This window comes from Colobus angolensis, unplaced genomic scaffold (assembly GCF_000951035.1).
Source record: "Colobus angolensis palliatus isolate OR3802 unplaced genomic scaffold, Cang.pa_1.0 Scaffold213, whole genome shotgun sequence".
In the NCBI taxonomy this organism is placed as follows: Eukaryota; Metazoa; Chordata; class Mammalia; order Primates; family Cercopithecidae; genus Colobus; species Colobus angolensis.
This window is the reverse complement of record NW_012115300.1, coordinates 141973-161877: the sequence shown is the minus strand read 5'-3', so window position 1 is coordinate 161877 and position 19905 is coordinate 141973. Positions and strand designations below refer to the sequence as shown.

At 40.5% G+C, this 19905-nt stretch overlaps 1 protein-coding gene across 2 annotated transcripts in view; it reads right to left on the bottom strand.

Annotated features, from left to right (window-relative positions):
• IMPG1 (interphotoreceptor matrix proteoglycan 1) overlaps positions 1-19905 on the bottom strand; it is a 152139-nt gene that overhangs the window by 15336 nt on the left and 116898 nt on the right. For both annotated transcript variants that reach the window (XM_011942932.1, XM_011942933.1), the window contains 2 exons: positions 14832-15364; positions 11561-11780 (listed from right to left, as the gene is read on the bottom strand). In XM_011942932.1, the coding sequence (XP_011798322.1) occupies positions 11561-11780; positions 14832-15364 (753 nt within the window). The remainder of the gene's footprint in view (positions 1-11560; positions 11781-14831; positions 15365-19905) is intronic.

Below are 19905 nucleotides of genomic sequence, written 5' to 3'. Positions count from 1 at the left end.
TTTTGTTGGTGACGAGGAGGTGAAGGGGTCATTCCTTTGCCTGGGGCATCAGAGAAAGGCAAACTTACGCATCACAATCAATAGCAAACTGCAGGAGGCACAGCTTGAGGGCCCGCCATGCTTTTAGGAGCCCACGAAAACGTTTTCCTTAAAATCAGAAAAAAAAAAAAAAATAATGCAACCCATACTGGATTATATTCATTTTTGTGCTCACGAAGTTAAGGTATAATTTTAATATTCTTTATTAATAGTCATGAAGGCAAAGGGCCTAGAGCCCAGGAAGTCTTAATGAGGCCCTGGTAGTCTGACAGTTCTCTTCTCAAGGCATGAACATCACTTTCACATAGTGCTTGGGTCTTCGCGTATAGTAATCTGAATAAATATGTCCCCCTGTACGGAGGGTTCATCTGAGATGTAACACAGGGACCTCACAGCTTCCACCAAATCCTGAGAAGGTTGTGGGATGAGTTGTACGTTCAGAGAGAGTGGATCTGCTCATCTTTTCTACCAGTGAAGAAGCCTCAGGAGAGGGCCCTACTGGGGAAGGCCTGGCTCCCAGAAATAATCTGTGGTCTTGGGAACATAGGTTAGCATCTCTGGCTCTCACTTTTCTCTTCCATAAAATGGAGTGTTTAAATTAAGTGATCACTAATATCCCTCCAACTCAAATATACGTCTCCCATTCTGCATGTTCTACGGCATGCAGCCAATGGAGGTGGCTCATGATACCTCCAGAAATGCTGATGCAATTCAGCGATTCAAAGAAATCTTAAAATATACATGTTTAAGTTATTGTTGATTGCTTCATTACTTTATTGTTATAAAATGTTTTTTCTTATGGCTTATTGCTGAAAGGTAGGTTAGAGTGAGAATATTCAATGATAAATAGCACATAGCACAGCACCATGCACATGTTTGGAGCTTAATACACATTTGTGGAATTAAGTTAACAGGAGTTCTTGATATACTTGTGAGACAATGGGCATGAATAAGGCAAATCACATCTTAGTCAGAGATTACATGACCTATAGTGTTACAAAAGTTGAATGCAGACACAGATCTGAGAATTCAACTGTCTTCCATTAAAAAAGGCATTAAGGATATTCATTAAATTATAAAACAACACCAAAAAAAAAAAAAAAACAGGAGTTCTTTCCGGTTGAAAGTGGCAAGTAATGTGATAGACTTTAGGTTTCATTTCAGTTCGCCACCACTCTCAAGAACCACCACCACAGCTGTTTATAGTAGACTTTCAATAATCCTTTTTTGTGTGAGTGGATATGTGAATACCCACACACATCTTGCCCTGGATGTGAGGTTGAAGAATTGTCTCAGCTTTCAGTCATTATTATTATCTGCCAAGAGGGGTGTTCTGGATGGATTGGTGCTAGGGTGGTGGCCTAAGTGACCCAGGATCTGCGGGTGGAGGGAGAATTCTGAAAATGGGGGAGCTGGGAGGAGGCTCCGCAGCTGGGCTAAGGCCCAGACTTGTGTAGAGGGGTTTGCATTAATGGGTTGGCCAGAGAGCTCCAGGAGCCTCTTAAGGAAGCTCCATGCGGTGGTTGGAATGTGGAATGAGGGCACAGATTGAAACCCTGGAGAGAGGTGAAATGTGGCAGTGTAGCCAGTGTTGGGGCCTCTAGTGAAGGCAAGTGTCAAACAGAAAATCTGCAGTGCTGCGCATCCCAGGAGGCAAAGGGCCAGTAGCATGACCCCAGGAGACAGGGCCAGGGACGTAGGAGATGAGGGGGCAAATGAAGAGGGGAGAGGCTGAGGAGAATCACCTGGAAGGAGAATTCCTATGACTGCTCCAGCTGGGAAGGGACACTCTTAGCAGTGCATATAAAGGGGACTCTTGGGCACTCAGGACTTTTGTTTCTGAGAATAAACACTTTTTTTTTTTTCTAAGACTATGACAAAATATGACAAATTTCATTTGGTGAAGTGTAGAGAAACTAACAGAATTCATTTAGGATTAATTAAACTGAAGTGTGTTATCACTTTTTTCTAAATAAACAGCTTCTGTAACCCAGTTAGAAGGGCTTATAAGTTTCCTTTTTGTAAAGAGGTTATAGGGTAGAGTTGAAGATGGCACACAAATCTGGCTTTGAATTCCATCTGCAGTGTTTGGTAATTGTTCGACCAGCAAAATACAAATTACTTATTCTTCTCTGAAACATAATTTCTGCAACTGTATAGTGGGGGAAAATAATATCTACTTTGCATATTTATTAAGATTAAAACTTGTGTCAATAGTAACTATTATTGTCATTAGTTAAGAGTAACTTTGTCATTATTGTGATGAGTGACATATGCCATTTTTTCAGAGCTGTCAAAGGTCTTACAAATTATGCCTTTTCCAGGGAAAACAAGCTTGTTGATCCACATTTTCGTGAACGCATCCTGGCTGTCAGACTGTAATTAATTTCAATGTTTACCATTTATCAGCCTTGAGGGCTGTCCATTTTTGAGGAGGCTTCTTAGGAATTCAAGGAGAGAATAAGTTATATGTGATTTTGCATTTTTGAAATTTCAGCCTGCACAACTAACTGGCATAAAAGCCCTACATGCTTCTGAAGAATTTTCACAGCAGCCTAAATGAAAGACGACTCTAGTTGCTGGAGATGCTGGCAGAATACTGAGCAAGCTGTGATTTATTCGGGTTTTCAGTTGATAAATCACAGGAAGTTCTAACACTGGTTTATACTTTTTATATCACAGATTCATTTATCCAGGGGTTTTTCAAAAGGGGAATGGCACACCTAACGCAGTAAGAACAGCATGTCGCTTCTCCTACATGCCTGCACCTCTGCAGATGTTATTTGGCCTAACAGATTGCTAATCCTTACTTAGAGGATGCATCCAGGAGTTCACGTGCTGATCTGAATATGGAATGATATTAACTAAAAATCTTATGAGAGTTTTCAAATTCTCTCTTCTCCTTAGTTCGAAAGTGATTGTGGAATAATGTTATCTCTCTCCCAGCATTGCGACCACAAACTGCTTTCTACCCTGACAATTAAGCAAAAGAAAAGAGAAAGACTTAATTGGAATTTGTTTTGAATCTTGCAAATGATACTAAATAAATTCTCTGGGCATTGCCTGTAAATACCATAAAATTGAGGCATAGACAAGAAATACTATTCTGGGCCGGACGTGGTGGCTCATACCTGTAATCCCAGCATTTTGGGAGGCCGAGGCAGGTGGATCACTTGAGGCCGTGAGTTTGAGACCAGACTGGCCAACATGGTGAAACCCCATCTCCACTAAAAATACAAAAATTAGCTGGGCATGGTGGAGATCGAGACCATTCTGGCCAACATGGTGAAACCCCATCTCCACTAAAAATACAAAAATTAGCCGGGCATGGTGACACACCCCTGTAATCCCAACTACTCAGGAGGCTGAGACAGGAGAATCACTGGAACCCGGGAGGTGGAGATTGCAGTGAGCTGAGATCGCTCCATTGCACTCCAGCCTGGATGACAGAGCCAGACTCCATCTCAAAACAAACAAACAAACAAACAAAAAACAAACAAAACTATTCTGACCAAGCAGCCTTAACATTCCCCTCAACTTCACTAAACTTTTTTTCCCCCACCAAGACAGGGTCTCACCCTGTCACCTAGACTGGAGTGCAGTGATGAGAGTAACTGGGACTACAGGCATGTGCCATCAAACCCAGCTAACTTTTGCTTTGCGTGTGTAGAGACAGGGGTTTCATCATGTTGCCCAGGCTGGTCTTGAATTCCTGCACTCAAGCAATCCACCTGCCTCAGCCTCCCAAAGTGCTGGGATTACAGGCATGAGCCACCACTCTCAGCTTTCACTAAACTTAAGACAAACTTTTTCCACAAGGCTCTCAACTTCCTTTTTCTTAGAGCAGTTAGTTAAAACTTTTAATTGCAAATTCCATGTTCCTTTGAGATGTAAATCTTTTAAAAATCCTCTTGCCACCTTTACAACTCAGGAATGTTATGCTCCAGGGCCTGGGTGCCATCCTTTAAAATGTAATCCTCAAGGAAGTTAGCAACTTTCTCCTGGTCTCTGTGGAAAGGTAGGAGCCTAACATTGGAGGGCACCTTGCTCTAAGTTGTAAGACAAGAGGTAGACAGCCTGTGTTGACATTCTCCATTTCCATTTCATTCCAGCCTCATTGAAGTCTGGCCTCTCTGCCCTTGCTATTACACTAGATTGCTTTTGTAAAGCGTTCTGATGACCTTTGAACTGTCCACTTAAGTGCCCTCTACTCTGTTCATTCACAGCTGCTAAAATTATGGGCCTCTCTCTCTTCTGCTCTTCTGTTTTGCGACTTTCTGCAACATTGTCTCCCGCTATTTCTTGACTCCCTTTACTATAATTTTTCTATTTTCCCATTACCTGTTGGGGTACTCAGAGTTCCATTCACAGCTCTTCCTCCCGTTCTACACATTGCCCCAGGCCATTTTAAAAAATCTGTTCTCTGGCTTCAGCTGAAGTTCCCCAAATGTATACTTTCAGCCCTGGCTTTCCCTTGGCCTCCAGACTCCTACTTTATAGGCTAGAGTCAATCTATCTTGTCCATTTCCTTAGAACTGGTTTTCTCTCAAATATTTTTGGAGTCTTTTAAAAATATTTAAAGGATCTTATTAATTTTTGCCTTATTCATTGCATTTAAAATTTAAAAACAAATTAATATGTGTACACCCTTTGTACCTATCTTATATTTTCCCCAAGTTTTTCCAAACAGTTTATCGTTATCATTATCAATAAACTGTTTTATTTTTATTTTACTTGAGACCACTTTAAGAACTGTCTAGCACTTACTTGGAAAACTTTTTGAGCTTTCCAAAATTTTATTAAAGTTTAATTTTAAAAGACCATAAGTCATAGGAAACAAAAGAAAAAGAAAAATAGGACACCCAAAGTTGAAGCAAATAGATTTGACAGGCATTTTTAGACAGCCTGGCTTTAAGTGAACTGGCTCAGCCTGGCTTTCCCTTCCTTCCAATCTGAGCTCCCTTCGCTCCCTTCACCTCTGTTCTGTAAACAAAGCTGTCATCACTGTGGAGTAACCGAAGAAACCTGGCACTCCCAGAAATGTCTACATTTTCCTTCTGCATTTTCTGGAATAGTCCCTCACCCCCCTTTCTCTTCCTGGGCCCACCGCCATCATACAGCAAGACCCAACTCAATATCACTGTCTGTATACGAAGCCTGCCATGATATCCCTTCGCCTCTGTAGAATTAACTGCACTCTCCTCATTACTTCTTAAGATTTCTTTCTGCTCACATCCTGATTCTATATTTAACAGACTCTATTATGTCTTTTTGTATATGCTTCCATTTTTCTCATTAGTTATTTAGCTCCTTGGCAGGGGGCAGAGATGGGGTCGATTCATCTTTTGGTCCTCGTGGCTATCATAGTGTCTGACTCATGGCAGATAATCCATAAATGTTCACTGCATGTATGAGTGAACAGGCACCCAAATCATGATTACATTATCATTTACTTGTCTAACTTCTCTGTAACAGCAAAGATAAAGGCCAGAGACAGGCATAGGCTTGCGTAATTGTTGATGATTTAAGAAAAATGATTCAATATTTGGAAATAAGGAGAAAAGCTGACCGTGTGACCTCTTCAATGTCATGTTAGAATACAACAATCCCAGCCAGTAAACAGAGACCACCTGTGGGCCAATCCGACAAGTTACCTGCTTTTGTACAACATGCAAGCTAAGAATGATTTTTAAATTTTTAAATGGTTAACTTTTAATTACTTACATAAGTGCCTATATAATTTTTGCCTTTTGGCTTTCAATGCCTAAAATTTTACTGTTTGGCTTTTTAAGAAAAAGTTTGCCGATGCATGGAAAGCAGTAACTTTGTTTGACTCACTATTTTCTGCGGATTATGGTCCAGGCATTTTACTCTGTAAAATTAGAAAATTGATGGTGCAATGATTGTAGTTTCTGTTTTATATTTACCAATCTTATTTCATCATTCTCTTTTGTCCTCTGGCTACCTAAAATTCCAATTTTCATATTCTCTTTAAACCAGCTTTGCCATCCTACCAATTCCCTTATTTCAAAATTAAATAGGACTTTGACATATGCTCAGTATCTACTTTATGACAATTATGGTTTTTACATTTTGAGGGTGATTCTTTGATAAGGGTTAGGGGAGGCAGGGATGGGTAGGGCTGGTGGTTTTGGAGGCTGGGGGGACTCTGGACGTGAGGTGGGAGGACCTTCTTACCCTTCAGTGTTGCAGACCACTAGCTCTAATCTATGTCTACCACGAAGGTGGTCAGGGAAGGGTGAAAGGGTAAGAAAAACAGTAATGCAGTTTTGCTATGTTCAACTGTCCTGGCTGGAAAAACATTGAAATGATAGGATCCCCTCTCTCTTTTCCAAGGATAGATTCTTGAGATTCTCTCCTAGAGACAAAGCTAAGTACTTATTTTTGACATACAGAATTTCCAGCAGCTGCCTTTTTTCCTTGTTAAAGATTTCTCCCTTTTAATTCTCTTTCAAGAAGAATTTTCTCAGCAGATTGGACCATCATCGTTGAGTTCAAGTAAATACTTGAAAGATCAAAACCTCAATCAGGGCCATTCCTGAATTTGCTTAAGTGACCTCCTCTTACCATCAGGGATTTTGGGCATCAGTGTCTCTTGGGTCTGTCTTACTACATGCTGGAGGATGGGCACTGCTGTGTATCAGCCCAAGCCTTCCATAACTGAAAAGTCCACACCAGCAATAGAGCCAAGAGCTGGGTAAATTGGAATTTGAGTTCTTGTTTTCTAGGAATCTGAAGTAATTATCTTCACTCCGGATCCAGGGTCCTGAGAAACAGCACAATCTGCTGGTTGCGCTGGTTGGTTGTATTAGGGACATTTTAATCAGCTCACCTGTCAGTCACCGTGATAGCTTACACTCAAATATACCACCAAAAGGAGAAAACCTGGATCAGCCAGTCACACTGAAAAACTAGGAGCAAAATAGCTGTCATATTGCTAGATTTAAAACAGAGGAAGAAAATGATTGAAAATCATCTGCATATTTTCCCTTAAAATTCCCCTTTAAAATTTAGATATGCATTTCTCTTATAATAATTTTGTATGTATTTCCCCAGACTAAAATTGTATAGGAGTACTGATGCTAGAAACACTTTTCTGTAACTGTACAGGCTTTTTTTAAGAACAGTATTTTAAATTTCATGTTCACAAAGTTTTATAACTTATGCAGATTCAGAGAATTAAGAAGTTAATTAACTCTATTCAAAAGCAATGGTGGTGAGAATTTTTGGGTTTTAGTACTGTCTCCTCCCTAGATTGGAACAAGGCTTTGAATGGAAAAAGGTGTGAGTGAGGGTGGTGTTTGTGAATCTGTTTGTGCACCTGACTACTACACGCTTTGGGGTCGCTATCTCCTCCTCCTCAGCAGCCTCACACTCCAATGGGAGCTCGCACTGCTGTGTGCCCTGCATGGTTAGTGGTCCCCTCTGAATCTCGTATTAAAAATCTGCTCTCCAGTGCTGGAAGTGTGGGCCTAATGGGAGGCGTTTGGGTCACAGGGGCAGATCCCTCATGACGTGAGTAGATTGATGTCCTCCCTGGGAAGGAGGGGTGAGTGAGTTCTCACTGTGAGCTCCCACCAGCAAAAAGAGCCTGGCATCGCACTCTCCTCTGCTTCCTCTCTTACCGTGTGATCTCTGCACATGCTGGCTCCCCTTTGCCTTTTGCCATGAGTGGAAACAGCCTCAGGCCCTCACCAGAAACAGATGCTGGCGCCTGCAGAAAGATGAGCCAACTCTTTTCTTTACAAATTAGCCAGCCTCAGGTATTCCTTCATAGCAATACAAACAGACTAAGACAGCTGGTATTCTGTCTCCCCAGCCCTGGACCTTAGTGACTGCAGCTGGCTGCTTAGTCCTTGCTATTCCCGGCCATCGAAGACCATCTCATTGACCAGCCTGGAGGGACTAGAGTTCTTTTCATTTATTTCTACTCCTACTTTCTCTCTTCTGTTCAGGCTTAACAAAATGAGACTTAAAGAAAACTCAGTGCTCTCTTCATTATGGGACCATCCCTTACTGATGTCCAGGCCCACAGGAATTTACAGGAAGTCTGGCACAAAAGAAACTTGTCCTTAAAAAGTCTGTTGGAATGAAAAAGATGTAGTTTTGATCCCAGCATAGTTCTAAGATGTCCCTTTTCTACTGCAGTGCAAATTCCTTTGGGCAGGGATGGATTTTCGTGCATTTACATGTTGTATGGTGGTGGATGAATGCTGTTCTGAATTAAGCATGTAGAAGATGGTCAATGTCCTGATCATCAGTCCAGCGCCCACTTCCTGATTACATGGGTGAACCCAGCCTTCGCCTTTGGTGAAATATCTAAACCAGAATCCCCAGCTGTGTATGAAGGAGCCCACAGAGTCAGTGCCTATTCCCTGTGCCCCTCTCTATTCCTTGCCCACTCCTCCCTGCCTGCTGGTACCTTCCTCCTTCCACTCACTGTTGACTGGAAGGAAAACCTTTGAGGGCAGTTTACCACAGTGGCTTCTAGCTATGCATAGTGTAGTATAATTAGGAACCATTTTGGATATTGGATTTACCCATTTGGATTTACGTAGATGAACCCACACAGTTCATTGATGATTTTTAACTTTATAAAATCCATGTTTGACTTTCTAATTCTGCTGTCCCCAAGTGCTTTGATTGAACCATCACCATTTGGCTGATGCTTAATGATATTCTAAGCATCAATTAAGACAAGCATCACTATGTCCTAATTGGTGCAACACAGTCAATTTTTGGCAGATCTTTTGCATAGATTTATTATTTTATATATTTTCAATATATATAAAATTTAGATTTTGTCACTCTCCAGGTATCTGGTAAGGAATAGAGTATGAACTATAAGTTCACTGGGGTGCTTAGTATAACATTCAGTGGCTTCTGCAAAGTATCTTCCTTGTAGTTACCATGAGTGGTCATTCAATCATTCAATAGTTTTTATTCGGATTCACTGCTTCTCCTGGCTTTACATGTTAATTTCTTCAAAAGTATTTGAGTTGGTGCAGGCTCAGGGTTGAGCTACCTCTGGAAAGCAAGCAAGTAACTTCCCAGGTTGTCCAGCAGGCACTGGCTTTCCCCTACTTTTCCACCACTAAAAATAAGAATTGGGCATGTATGCCATAGTTCACTGGGTAGGCTGGAGGCATTCTTAGGTAGCTCAGCATAAATATGACTCTGCAGGGAGTGAAACTGAGGTTAGCACCATCTCATGCTTACCACCTTTGGCTTCTTGGAAGAAAAGCTGCATAGCAGAACTATTCACAAGAAATTAGTGAAAATAATTTCAGTTCCACCCCCTCCACAAATACCTTGTCATGCTACTTTTTATTGTTTTCGCTGGTACCTTATGCAGGTCACAAATTGATAGTCAAGTTAATTATGACAATGTTGCAATAGTAACTACTAATGTTTATTAAGTAACTACAATTTGTCAAATGCTATGCTAAGTATTGTAAGTTTCTTTTCGTTAGTCCTCATAATGTTACTATCTCCATTTTCTTTTCTTTCCTTTTTTTTTTGTTTCTTTTGTTTTTTGAGAGGAGTCTCGCTCTATTGCCCAGGCTGGAGTGCAGTGGGGGCAATCTCAGCTCACTGCAACCTCCGCCTTCTGGGTTCAGGGGATTCTCCTGCATCAGCCTCCCGAGTAGCTGGGACTATAGGCACCCACCACCATGCCAGGCTAATTTTTGTATTTTTAGTAGAGACAGGGTTTTGCCATTTTGGCCAGACTGATCTCGAACTCCTGACCTCAAGTGATCCATCTGCCTTGGCCTCCCAAAGTGCTGGGATTATGGGTGTGAGCCACCACACCTGCCCAAAATTTCTCCATTTTCCATTTGCAGAAATTGAGTGCTGCAGTTAGCACACAAGATTCACATTTAGGGCTGGGGATCCCCAAGACCATTACTATGCTGTGCTTGCTTCCAATATCAACAGTGTCCCTTATACACCCTGGCAGTGCACTAACAGCTTCCCACCCTCTTTCTAAGGCACTACTTAAGTGGCATCTACATTGAGAAGCTGCTCCCCACAGCCGCACACCTGGGTTCTCCCTTGCCTCAACTTGGCTCCTGACGTTGACCTTCTTGTGCTGGTGGATGGGTCCCTAAGTAAGCTGTCAGCTCCCTGAGGGAGGAAGGAAGGCAGGGGATTGTGCTATGACTTCTTCAGTGCTTTCCAAGTTCTCCCCATATACTTCCTGCTAGCTTAATCAATTGGTTGAAAAAGTTAGCCTCCTGATCCTAACTGGCAAAGACCCCTGGTTCCTTCTCAGTTCTGAAGTAGTTTTCCGGGGAAGAGGCAGTGTCTTACTTGCATTTAGGAGGTGTTTGATTTCTTAGGGGATCCACAGGGCTTACTTAGCTGCTCCTGTTTGGAGGTAAGTGTTCCCAGGCTCAGTGCCTACAGGCGGTCTGACTTTTTAAGGATCCTGTTTACTGAGGTACTGAGGCAATTTGCTTAAAGTTGCTCAAAGCCCTGCTCTATCAAATATAAATATCTCCCACTGAGCCTTTTTGGTTTGCATTTTGCCCAAGGCCTCTTCCTTCTGCTTTCATTGTTAGTCCACAGAGAGCCAGAGAGGGTGTTAAAGATTCACTCCACTAATTCATAGCCAATTAGGAAGCTTTGTTTTGAATTTGACTGGGAGGTAGCTTTGGCAGAAATCTGGAGCCCTCCCTGCCTTGCACTCCAGGGAATAAAGGACTTCTTTCAATTGGTTAGAAAACAGAATTTTGAAACTAATGGTAAAAACAGTTCCCAGTTTGGTCACAGCTGGTTACAATGGTGCACACACTTTGCTTTATTATCAGAGCAAATGTTTGCTTTCCCTTACGCGACTTTGGGCTAAGCTCCCATGTCTTTAAAAGTTTTCTCCTTGTCTAACTCTTTGCTTTAATCTTCACATGGAAGCTGATCTGTAGTATACAACCAAAATGCAAATTTTTTTTCTTCTTTTTTTTTTTTGGTGATGGCAAAGTGACTTTCTCCAAGTTTGAATTTCTATCTAATGATTATTTTTCTTTCCTTAGAATGCTGTCTCTGATCCTGAATTACGTGTTGAAGTAGCTATTCTGATAATGAACTGTGATTGAAAGACTGCTTAGGTAGGAAGCCCCGAAGGTGCTGCAGAGCACTGAGAAAGTGCTTTTGGCTTCTAGCAGAATGTAAATTAGCTTGGCTGTGGGCTACATTAAAAAAAATCTCTTAAACACAGCAAAAGTTTTGCTCTGTTTAAACTCAAAATTAAAGCCCTCAGATTGTGCAACAAGAGGTGTGCTTGTTCATTGCTTTTTGATACAGGAAAATGTTAACTTGCATGTCTTTGGACTCTACCTTTCTAATGATGTGCTCCACAGCGTCCAAAAGGTTGTTTTATCTAGTGTCATTTCAGTTTGATTTTTGTGGCCTAAAGGTTGAAATATATGCTTAAAAACAGAACAAAATAAAACAACATGAACAAAACATCTCCTTCACTTTCTGGGTTGGATTCTCTTACCTGGTTCAATGTTGAGGGAGTAGCTGTCTATTTCCAGATGGAGTTGCTGGGCTGCAGCAGAACGAAAATCCTCCAAGACTCCATGCACCGCCTTGGTGAGGTTATACGGCACCGACTTAGCAAACTTCATTTTGCTATTCACAATCACACTCCCGTTTCTGAAGTTAAGTATTTCAAGTTGCTTAAATCCTGTAAGATTGGATCGTAGATATGGAACCAGCTGCAAAATAAAAGATGGTTTACTCTTAACTGTGTTACAAGTGCTCAGCTGCTGCTAATTCCACTTACACTCACTTTTCATTAACTGAGGCATATATTTTAGTTCCTTTTTATTGTTTTGATTTTTGTTTTTGGATTTAATGTGAGAGCAGAACACCACTACTTACTGGTTGATTTGCAGTGATTATGTTCCATATTTCCACCTTTCTGTCTCTGTATTGAGATGGATGGCTGTGATTTTTTTCATGGTGAATTGTGAGAACAGATGATTTTTAAAAACCCGAGCCAATGCTATTAGCAAAGCAGGAATGCCAAGTTCAGTTATTAAAAGAAAGAAAAAAACCAAGTAAATAAAGACATGTTCCAAACTGAGCCCAGGAGCAGACTGACCAATGTCTATGTAAATGGGACATCTATTTGGATGCATCCAATTTGAAATGGCCTATTAAAATAAGCATCAGCTTAAACATCAGCATGTCTCTCCACGCAGTATACGGTTCCCGGCCAACACAAATGTGGGGCAGTGGAAACAGCAGGAAACTGGCAGTTACGAGACTTGGGTGCCAGTTCCAGAACTGTCCCTAACTAGCTGCTGACCTTCATCAAGCCCTGTAACCACTGTGTTGTAACCTCAGTGCCCTTATCTGAATTGTGAGGAAGAACAAAAAGTGATCCCCTAGCGAGCCCTTTCCAAACTATCATAATCTCAACAGTATGCCCCACGGCATTGTGTTTCAGAGTCCCACATCTGCTTCCTGGGAGCCACAGCCGTCCTAGAGATCGTTTTTCAGAAATGTTTGAAACTCAGTGATGTCTACCTTGTCCTTGGCTCTGAAAGTGAGCCCCCTCTTTCATGAATTGTACTATGAACCCAGACAGCACAGAGATGCAAGTGTCAACCTCCTAGGCGTGACCCAGACCTGATTTCTGTTTGCCCTTATCCCCACCCCGCCAAAATTTTGACTCTGACCCAGCCCCACATTCTAGTACTTTCCTCATAAGGTTTTTGTGTGAGTAAAATGAAATTTTAAACAAACTGTGGAGCTTCCCTTTTCAAGCTACTGTCTCCTGATGTCACCTACTTACTTTGACTAGCCTCATTCTTGGTGTCTTAGCATTGCTTTGGCCTGGGGAAGAGATTCCCTGTCTTCACCTGGTGTGCAGATAGCTGGGTGCTGCTTCTCCCAAATCCATTTTCCTCTTTTCCATAGAAAGAGGCTGCTGATCCAGAGAGCACATTTTCTAGCCTCCCTTGTGGCAAGGATAGCCATGTGACTGGTTCCCACTAATATGATGCGGGCAACTTTGGTGTCTTTTGCTTAGGAGAAAATTGCTTTCCCTCAGCTTCCTCTCTGCTTCTCACAAGTGGAAACAGGGATGTACCAATGACCCAGCTTTGGCCATGTGAATGAGGAAATGCCTGTGGGGTTGGCAGAGCTATAAGATGGAGGAAGTGTGGGTCCCTGAATGACATCGTAGAGCAAAGCTGTCCTACCCATCAAGTGAAAGAGAAATAAACTTGTATTGAATGAAAGTCACTATATCTTTACCTCTTCATTATGGCAGCTTAGCATGAACCCTAATTAACATACCACGGTTAGTTTGTCAGAGGCATGTGAACCAGAACAACTCCATCTTGAATAGGAGCTGGGTAAAATGAGGCTGAAACCCACTGGGCTGCATTCCCAGACAGTTAAGGCATTCTAAGTCACAGCATGAGAGAGGAGGTCAGCACAAGACACAGGTCATAAAGACCTTGCTGATAAAACAGGTTGCAGTAAAGAAGCTGGCTAAATCCTACCAAAACCAAGATGGCCACGAGAGTGACCTCTGGTCACTATTGCACTCTCATCAGCACCATGACAGTTTACAAATGCCATGGCAATGTCAGGAAGTTACACTATATGGTCTAAAAAGGGGAGGCATGAATAATCTACCCTTTGTTTTAGCATAGCATCAAGAAATGACCATAAAAATGGGCAACCAGCAGCCCTCAGGGCTGCTCTGTCTGTGGAGTAGCCATTTTTTTATTCCTTTACTTTCTTAACAAACTTGCTTTCATTTTGTACTGTGGACTTGCCCTGAATTCTTTCTTGCGCGAGATCCAAGAACCCTTTCTTGGGGTCTGGATTAGGACCCTTTTCTGTAACAGGTTCACTGGGACTCTGTTCCCTGAGACTCTCCCAATATCTACTTACCTCATTATAAATGGTGTGGGGTGGGGAGATGGCACAGATAAAATCTTACTTTAAAGCAAATGTTCATTTGAGAAATTGGGTTTCATGTGGATTTTAATCTGTGTAATGATTTAACTTATGTGAAGCATACAATTTTTTTGCTATTGTCAGACATTTTGCAATCTGTGTGATATGCATTGTATAATTTATTTTACTTAGCCATGAATGTGTAGAGATATTACATAGTTCAACATTTCTTATGGTATATGTATTTCTCATTGTACATGTAGAAACAAAATAATCATGTGAGTTTGGGAGTATCTTATTTTCAAAGATATATGTCATAATAATTATCTTTTCACTTTCTTTATTAGGGACTAGGAATGATAAGCCATTTAGTCATTTTTTAGGTTAACAAGAACTTGAGGGGAACTAAGAAAGGAACCCTTACTCCTGAACTCTCAGCCTCATCTGTGCTGGACAATTCTAGCTTTGTACCCTTCCATGAGATTGATACAATTTAGAAAATGTTCCCTCTCACTAATTTTAGATTCCACATTCAGTGCTTGAGTATTATGTATTATTCCTGGATTAACTAAGTTAGGAAGAATTATAATGAAGAGAGTTTAAGAATAAATTTATTCCCACAAGGTTGGGTGGCGGTGTCTTCTCGTTTGTCTATCACAGAACTCACTTCCCCAACTGGATCCAAATTCATCTCAAAATTCTAGTTGAATGTCTTCAGCAACAGCTGTTTTAGCGATTTGTTTCTACTAACCCTCATTGCTCAAGACAGCTAACGATTATATTATAAAATAACAACAACAAGGAAAGAAGAGACACAGAATTGAGAATCATGAGCAGTGCCCACTCACCAGCTGTGTGAATTGTTGCTCCAGAGCTCGGTACTCCAGAGAGCTCTTGTTGAACAGGTCATTGGAGAAGGCCATGTTAGCAACACGCAGACTGAAGAACACTACCAGCTCTCGGCCCTTGGGGGCAATGGTCATAGAACTAGTGGTGATATACTGTAAAGCTGAGACAGGAGTGGTATCCTCCAAGAAATGATCCGGGACAGAAACATATTCGCTGAGTTCTGCTACCTCAGATGGGGCAGGAGTCTCAGACAGGTCCATTTCATCTAGGTCTCTGGCCATATCTTCACCACCTGCACTTGACCTGCTGTCATCTGAAGATGCAGGTGGATGTGAAATTCCCAGAGTCAGTTGGCTGATTGCAGAATAATCACTGGTGGGGATGGTGAGCCCTGGTACTAGCACTGTCTGGTCAATGGCCATTATATCTGTGGTGCCTTGATCAGTCAGAGAGATGATACTCGATGCCGTAAAGAAAGGTGGAGTTTCTGTCAGGGAGGTAGAGGCCATAGCGGGTGGAGACCAAGAAATGTCTGTGGAGGAAGTACAATTTTGTTATTGAAATCAATTTCATTACGTCCAAGTATTGCCCAAAGAATAGAAAGTGAAAAAAAGAAAATTCAAAATTAAGCTTAACTTAAGAAAATACATAGCATTTGCATAGATCATTTCAATAGTCATTTTTTTAAAAGAAGAGAAATTGGAACAGAAAGGGCAGGCAGCCCTATGTCCCAGCCTAGGGAGACAAACAGTGGATCCTTGCACCCATTTTATTCAGGCCCAGCAGTTCTTGATATATGAGACTAAAAGAGCGCCAGTTAACTAGAATTTCTGGAATTACTGCCTAGCCAGACATGATATATCTGGGAACCAAGTAGTAGAAACTGACTGAGTCACCAATTGGTGCCAAACTGCCGCTGGCATTGGAACAGATTTAGATCCCTCATCCCCATATAGAACTCCCAGACAACTAGGTGTGCAGTTTTGGCCCAGAAATTTTATTCACTTTCCAATAATGCAAGCCTGCATTTTATGCAGTTGGATTTTTTTGGTTACTATAATGATGTTTTGGTATTTTTACCACTTAAAATTTAAATTATGCTTTTCCAAAATTGAGTAATCTAATTGAATAGCTTGTCAATTTGCAAAATGATACTGGGAGTATAAAGGTATTGGTGAACATACAATTTGAATGTTACATTGACCATAAAATTTGCTATTTATTAATATTTAAAACCTCTCAATTAGCTGGGTATAGTAGTACACGCCTGTAATTCCAGCTACTCAGGTGACTGAGGCCTGAGAATCTCTTAAACTTGGGAGGCAGAGGTAGCAGTGAGCCAAGATCATGCCACTGCATTCCAGCCTGGGTGACAGAGACTCTGTCTTAAAATAATAATAATAATAATAATAATTAATAATAATAACAATAAAACAAAGTAAAAACCTTTGTCACAGTTACATTATTATATTCTGACAATTTCTATCACCATTTTGCATTGCTATCTTGGGTAAGTACACATTGAACTACCAAAGTCTATCTCTTTTTTTGGTACAAAATGAAAATAAATATTTCTAAACTAAGAAAGTGGTGGAAACTTTCAGATAAACAGATTGTTGAATTATTAAAATATTCCATTAAACCTAAATCCAGAGCCACTGATGATATTTAAGACATTAAGTGAAAAAAACAGGGAGCTTTTTGTGATTTCTTCAGTGGCCTGTTGGCAAATATGCAGGAAAACTCTATTGAAATCCAAATGCTAAGCATGATAAATGGACTGTCTGGATGTAGATATAATCTTTGGGCTCTCAGTCAGCTAATTTACTGCAGTGAAATTACCAAAACTGAAACTCCAAGTGATAAACAGCTCTGAAAGTTGGAATCATATTAGTTTTATTACTTTCTTAAAATAAAACTTGTCTGTTGGTGAGTTATGCCAGATTTTACAGAAGTACCCTCTTTTCTCTCACCTGGGGAGGGTACCTGCGTGCATCTACTCATAATTCACTCAATTGTGAGAAATAATATTACCTAATATCTAAGATCTCTCTGGAGATACACTTAAAGTTTTATTAAAATCTCCATTGCTATGGGCTGAATGTTTCTGTCCATGCAAAACTTGTATGTTCAGGCTCCAATCCCCAGTGTGATGATATTTGGACTTGGATCTTTGGGAGGTAGTTAGGTCATGAGAGCGGAGTCCTTATGAATGGAATTAGTGGTCTTGTAAGAAGAGACTCAAGAGAGATGATCTCTCTTTCTGCCATGTGAGAATATAGCAAGAAAGTAACAAACTCTAAACTAGGAGGAGAGCCCTTGCCAGGAATAAAATCTGCAAACACGCTGATCTGCCATTTCCTGGTCATCAGAACCGTGAGAAATAAATTTATATTGTTTAAGACACCCAGTCTATGATATTTCATTATGGAAGTCTGAGTTGACTAAGATACCCACAAACAGATCTGGGATGATAAATTGAAAGGATTTGATTGGACTTTTTTTGTGCCATGGGAAATGCATTTGAATCTGTGTTCCTATGATGTGATCTCTGCTCCTGCAGGTGATAAGAGTTGGCAAGAAGCACAAAGATAGATGCCTGCATTTTGCTCTTTTGCCAGCATTTCATTACTCACATCTTTCTTACTACATAGACTTTAACCTGCTTAAAATAGGTTTCTGCATTATGTCATCAACCAACAAAACTAAATTTCTGGCCATTTCCCTTTGCGACATCTTTTTTTTTTTTTTTTTATACTTTAAGTTTGAGGATACATGTGCAGAACATGTAGGTTTGTTACATAGGTATACACGTGCCATGGTGGTTTGCTGCATCCATCAACACGTCATCTACATTAGGTATTTCTCCTAATGGTACCCCTCCCCAGCCCCCTACCCCGTGACAGGCCCTGGTGTGTGATGTTCCCGTCCCTGTGTCCATGTGTTCTCATTGTTCATCTCCCACTTATGAGTGAGAACATGTGGTGTTTGGTTTTCTGTTCTTGTGTTAGTTTGCTGAGAATGATGATTTCCAGCTTCATCCATGTTCCTACAAAGGACATTAACTCATCCTTTGTTATGGCTGCATAGTATTCCATGGTACATATGTGCCACATTTTCTTTACCCAGTCTATCACTGATGGGCATTTCGGTTGGTTCCAAATCTTTGCTATTGTGAACATTGCCACAATAAACATACGTGTGCATATGTCTTTATAGTAGAATAATTTATAATCCTTTAGGTATATACCCAGTAATGGGATTGCTGGGTCAAATGGCATTTCTGATTCTAGATCCTTGAGGAACTGCCAAACTGTCTTCCACAATGTTGAACTAATTTACACTCCCACCAATAGTGTAAAAGCATTTCTATTTCTCCACATCCTCTCCATCATCTGTTGTTTCCTGACTTTTTAATGATCATTGTTCTAACTGGCATGAGATGGTATCTCACTGTGGTTTTGATTTACATTTTTCTAATGACCAGTGATGATGAACTTTTTTTCATATGTTTGTTGGCCGCATAAATGTCTCCTTTTGAGAAGTGTCTGTTCACATCCTTTGCCCACTTTTTGATGGGGCTGTTTGTTTCTTCCTTGTAAATATGTTTAATTTATTTGTAGATTCTTGATATTAGTCCTTTTTCAGGTGGATAGATTGCCAAAAATTTTTCCCATTCTATAGGTTGCCTGTTCACTCTGCTGATAGTTTCTTTTGCTGTGCAGAAGCTCCTTAGTTTAATTAGATCCCATTTGTCAATTTTGGCTTTTGTTGCAATTGCTTTTGGTAGTTTAGTCATGAAGTCTTTGCCCATGCCTATGTCCTGAATGGCATTGCCTAGGTTTTCTTCTAGGGTTTTTATCATTTTAGTTCTTACACTTAAGTCTGTAATCCATTGTGTGTTAATTTTTTGTATAAGAAAGGAGTCCAGTTTCAGTTTTCTGCATATGGCTAGCCAGTTTTCCCAACAGCATTTATTAAACAAGGAATTGTTTCCCCATTGCTTGCTTTTGTCAAGTTTGTCAAAGATCAGAGGGTTGTAGATGTGTGGCATTATTTCTGAGGCTTCTGTTCTGTTCCATTGGTCCATATATCTGTTTTGGCACCAGTACCATGCTGTTTTTGTTACTGTAGGCTTGTAGTATAGTTTGAAGTCAGGTAGCATGATGCTTCCAGCTTCGTTCTTTCTGTTTAGGATTGTCTTGGCCATACAGGCTCTTTTTTGGTTCCATATGAAATTTAAAGTAGTTTTTTCTAATTCTGTGAAGAAAGTCAGTGGTAGCTTGATGGGGATAGCATTTAATCTACAAATTACTTTGGGCAGTATGGCCATTTTCATGGTATTGATTCTTCCTATCCATGAGAATGGAATGTTTTTCCATTTGTTTGTGTCCTCTCTTATTTCCTTGACCAGTGGTTTATAGTTCACCTTGAAGAGGTCCTCTACATCCTTTGTAAATTGTATGCCTAGGTATTTTATTCTCTTTGTAGCAGTTGTGAATGTGAGTTCACTCATGATTTGGCTCTCTGTTGTCTATTATTGGTGTATAGGAATGCTTGTGATTTTTGCACATTGGTTTTGTATCTTGACACTTATCAGCTTAAGGAGATTTTGGGCTGGGATGATGGGATTTTCTAAATATATAATCATGTCATCTGCAAACAGAGACAATTTGACTTCCTCTCTTCCTATTTGAATACCCTTTAATTTTTTCTCTTGCCTAATTGCCCTGGCCAGAACTTCCAACACTGTGTTGAATAGGAATGGTGGGAGAGGGCATCCTTATCTTGTGCCAGTTTTCAAAGGGAAATCTTCCATCTTTTGCCTATTCAGTATTACATTGGCTGTGGGTTTGTCATTAATAGCTCTTATTATTTTGAGATAGGTTCCATTAATACCTAGTTTATTGAGAGTTTTTAGCATGAAGGGCTGTTGAATTTTATAGAAGGCATTTTCTGCATCTATTGAGATAATCATGTAGCTTTTGTCATTGGTTCTGTTTATGTGATGGATTACATTTATTGATTTATGTATGCTGAATCAGCCTTGCATCCCAGGGATGAAGTCGACTT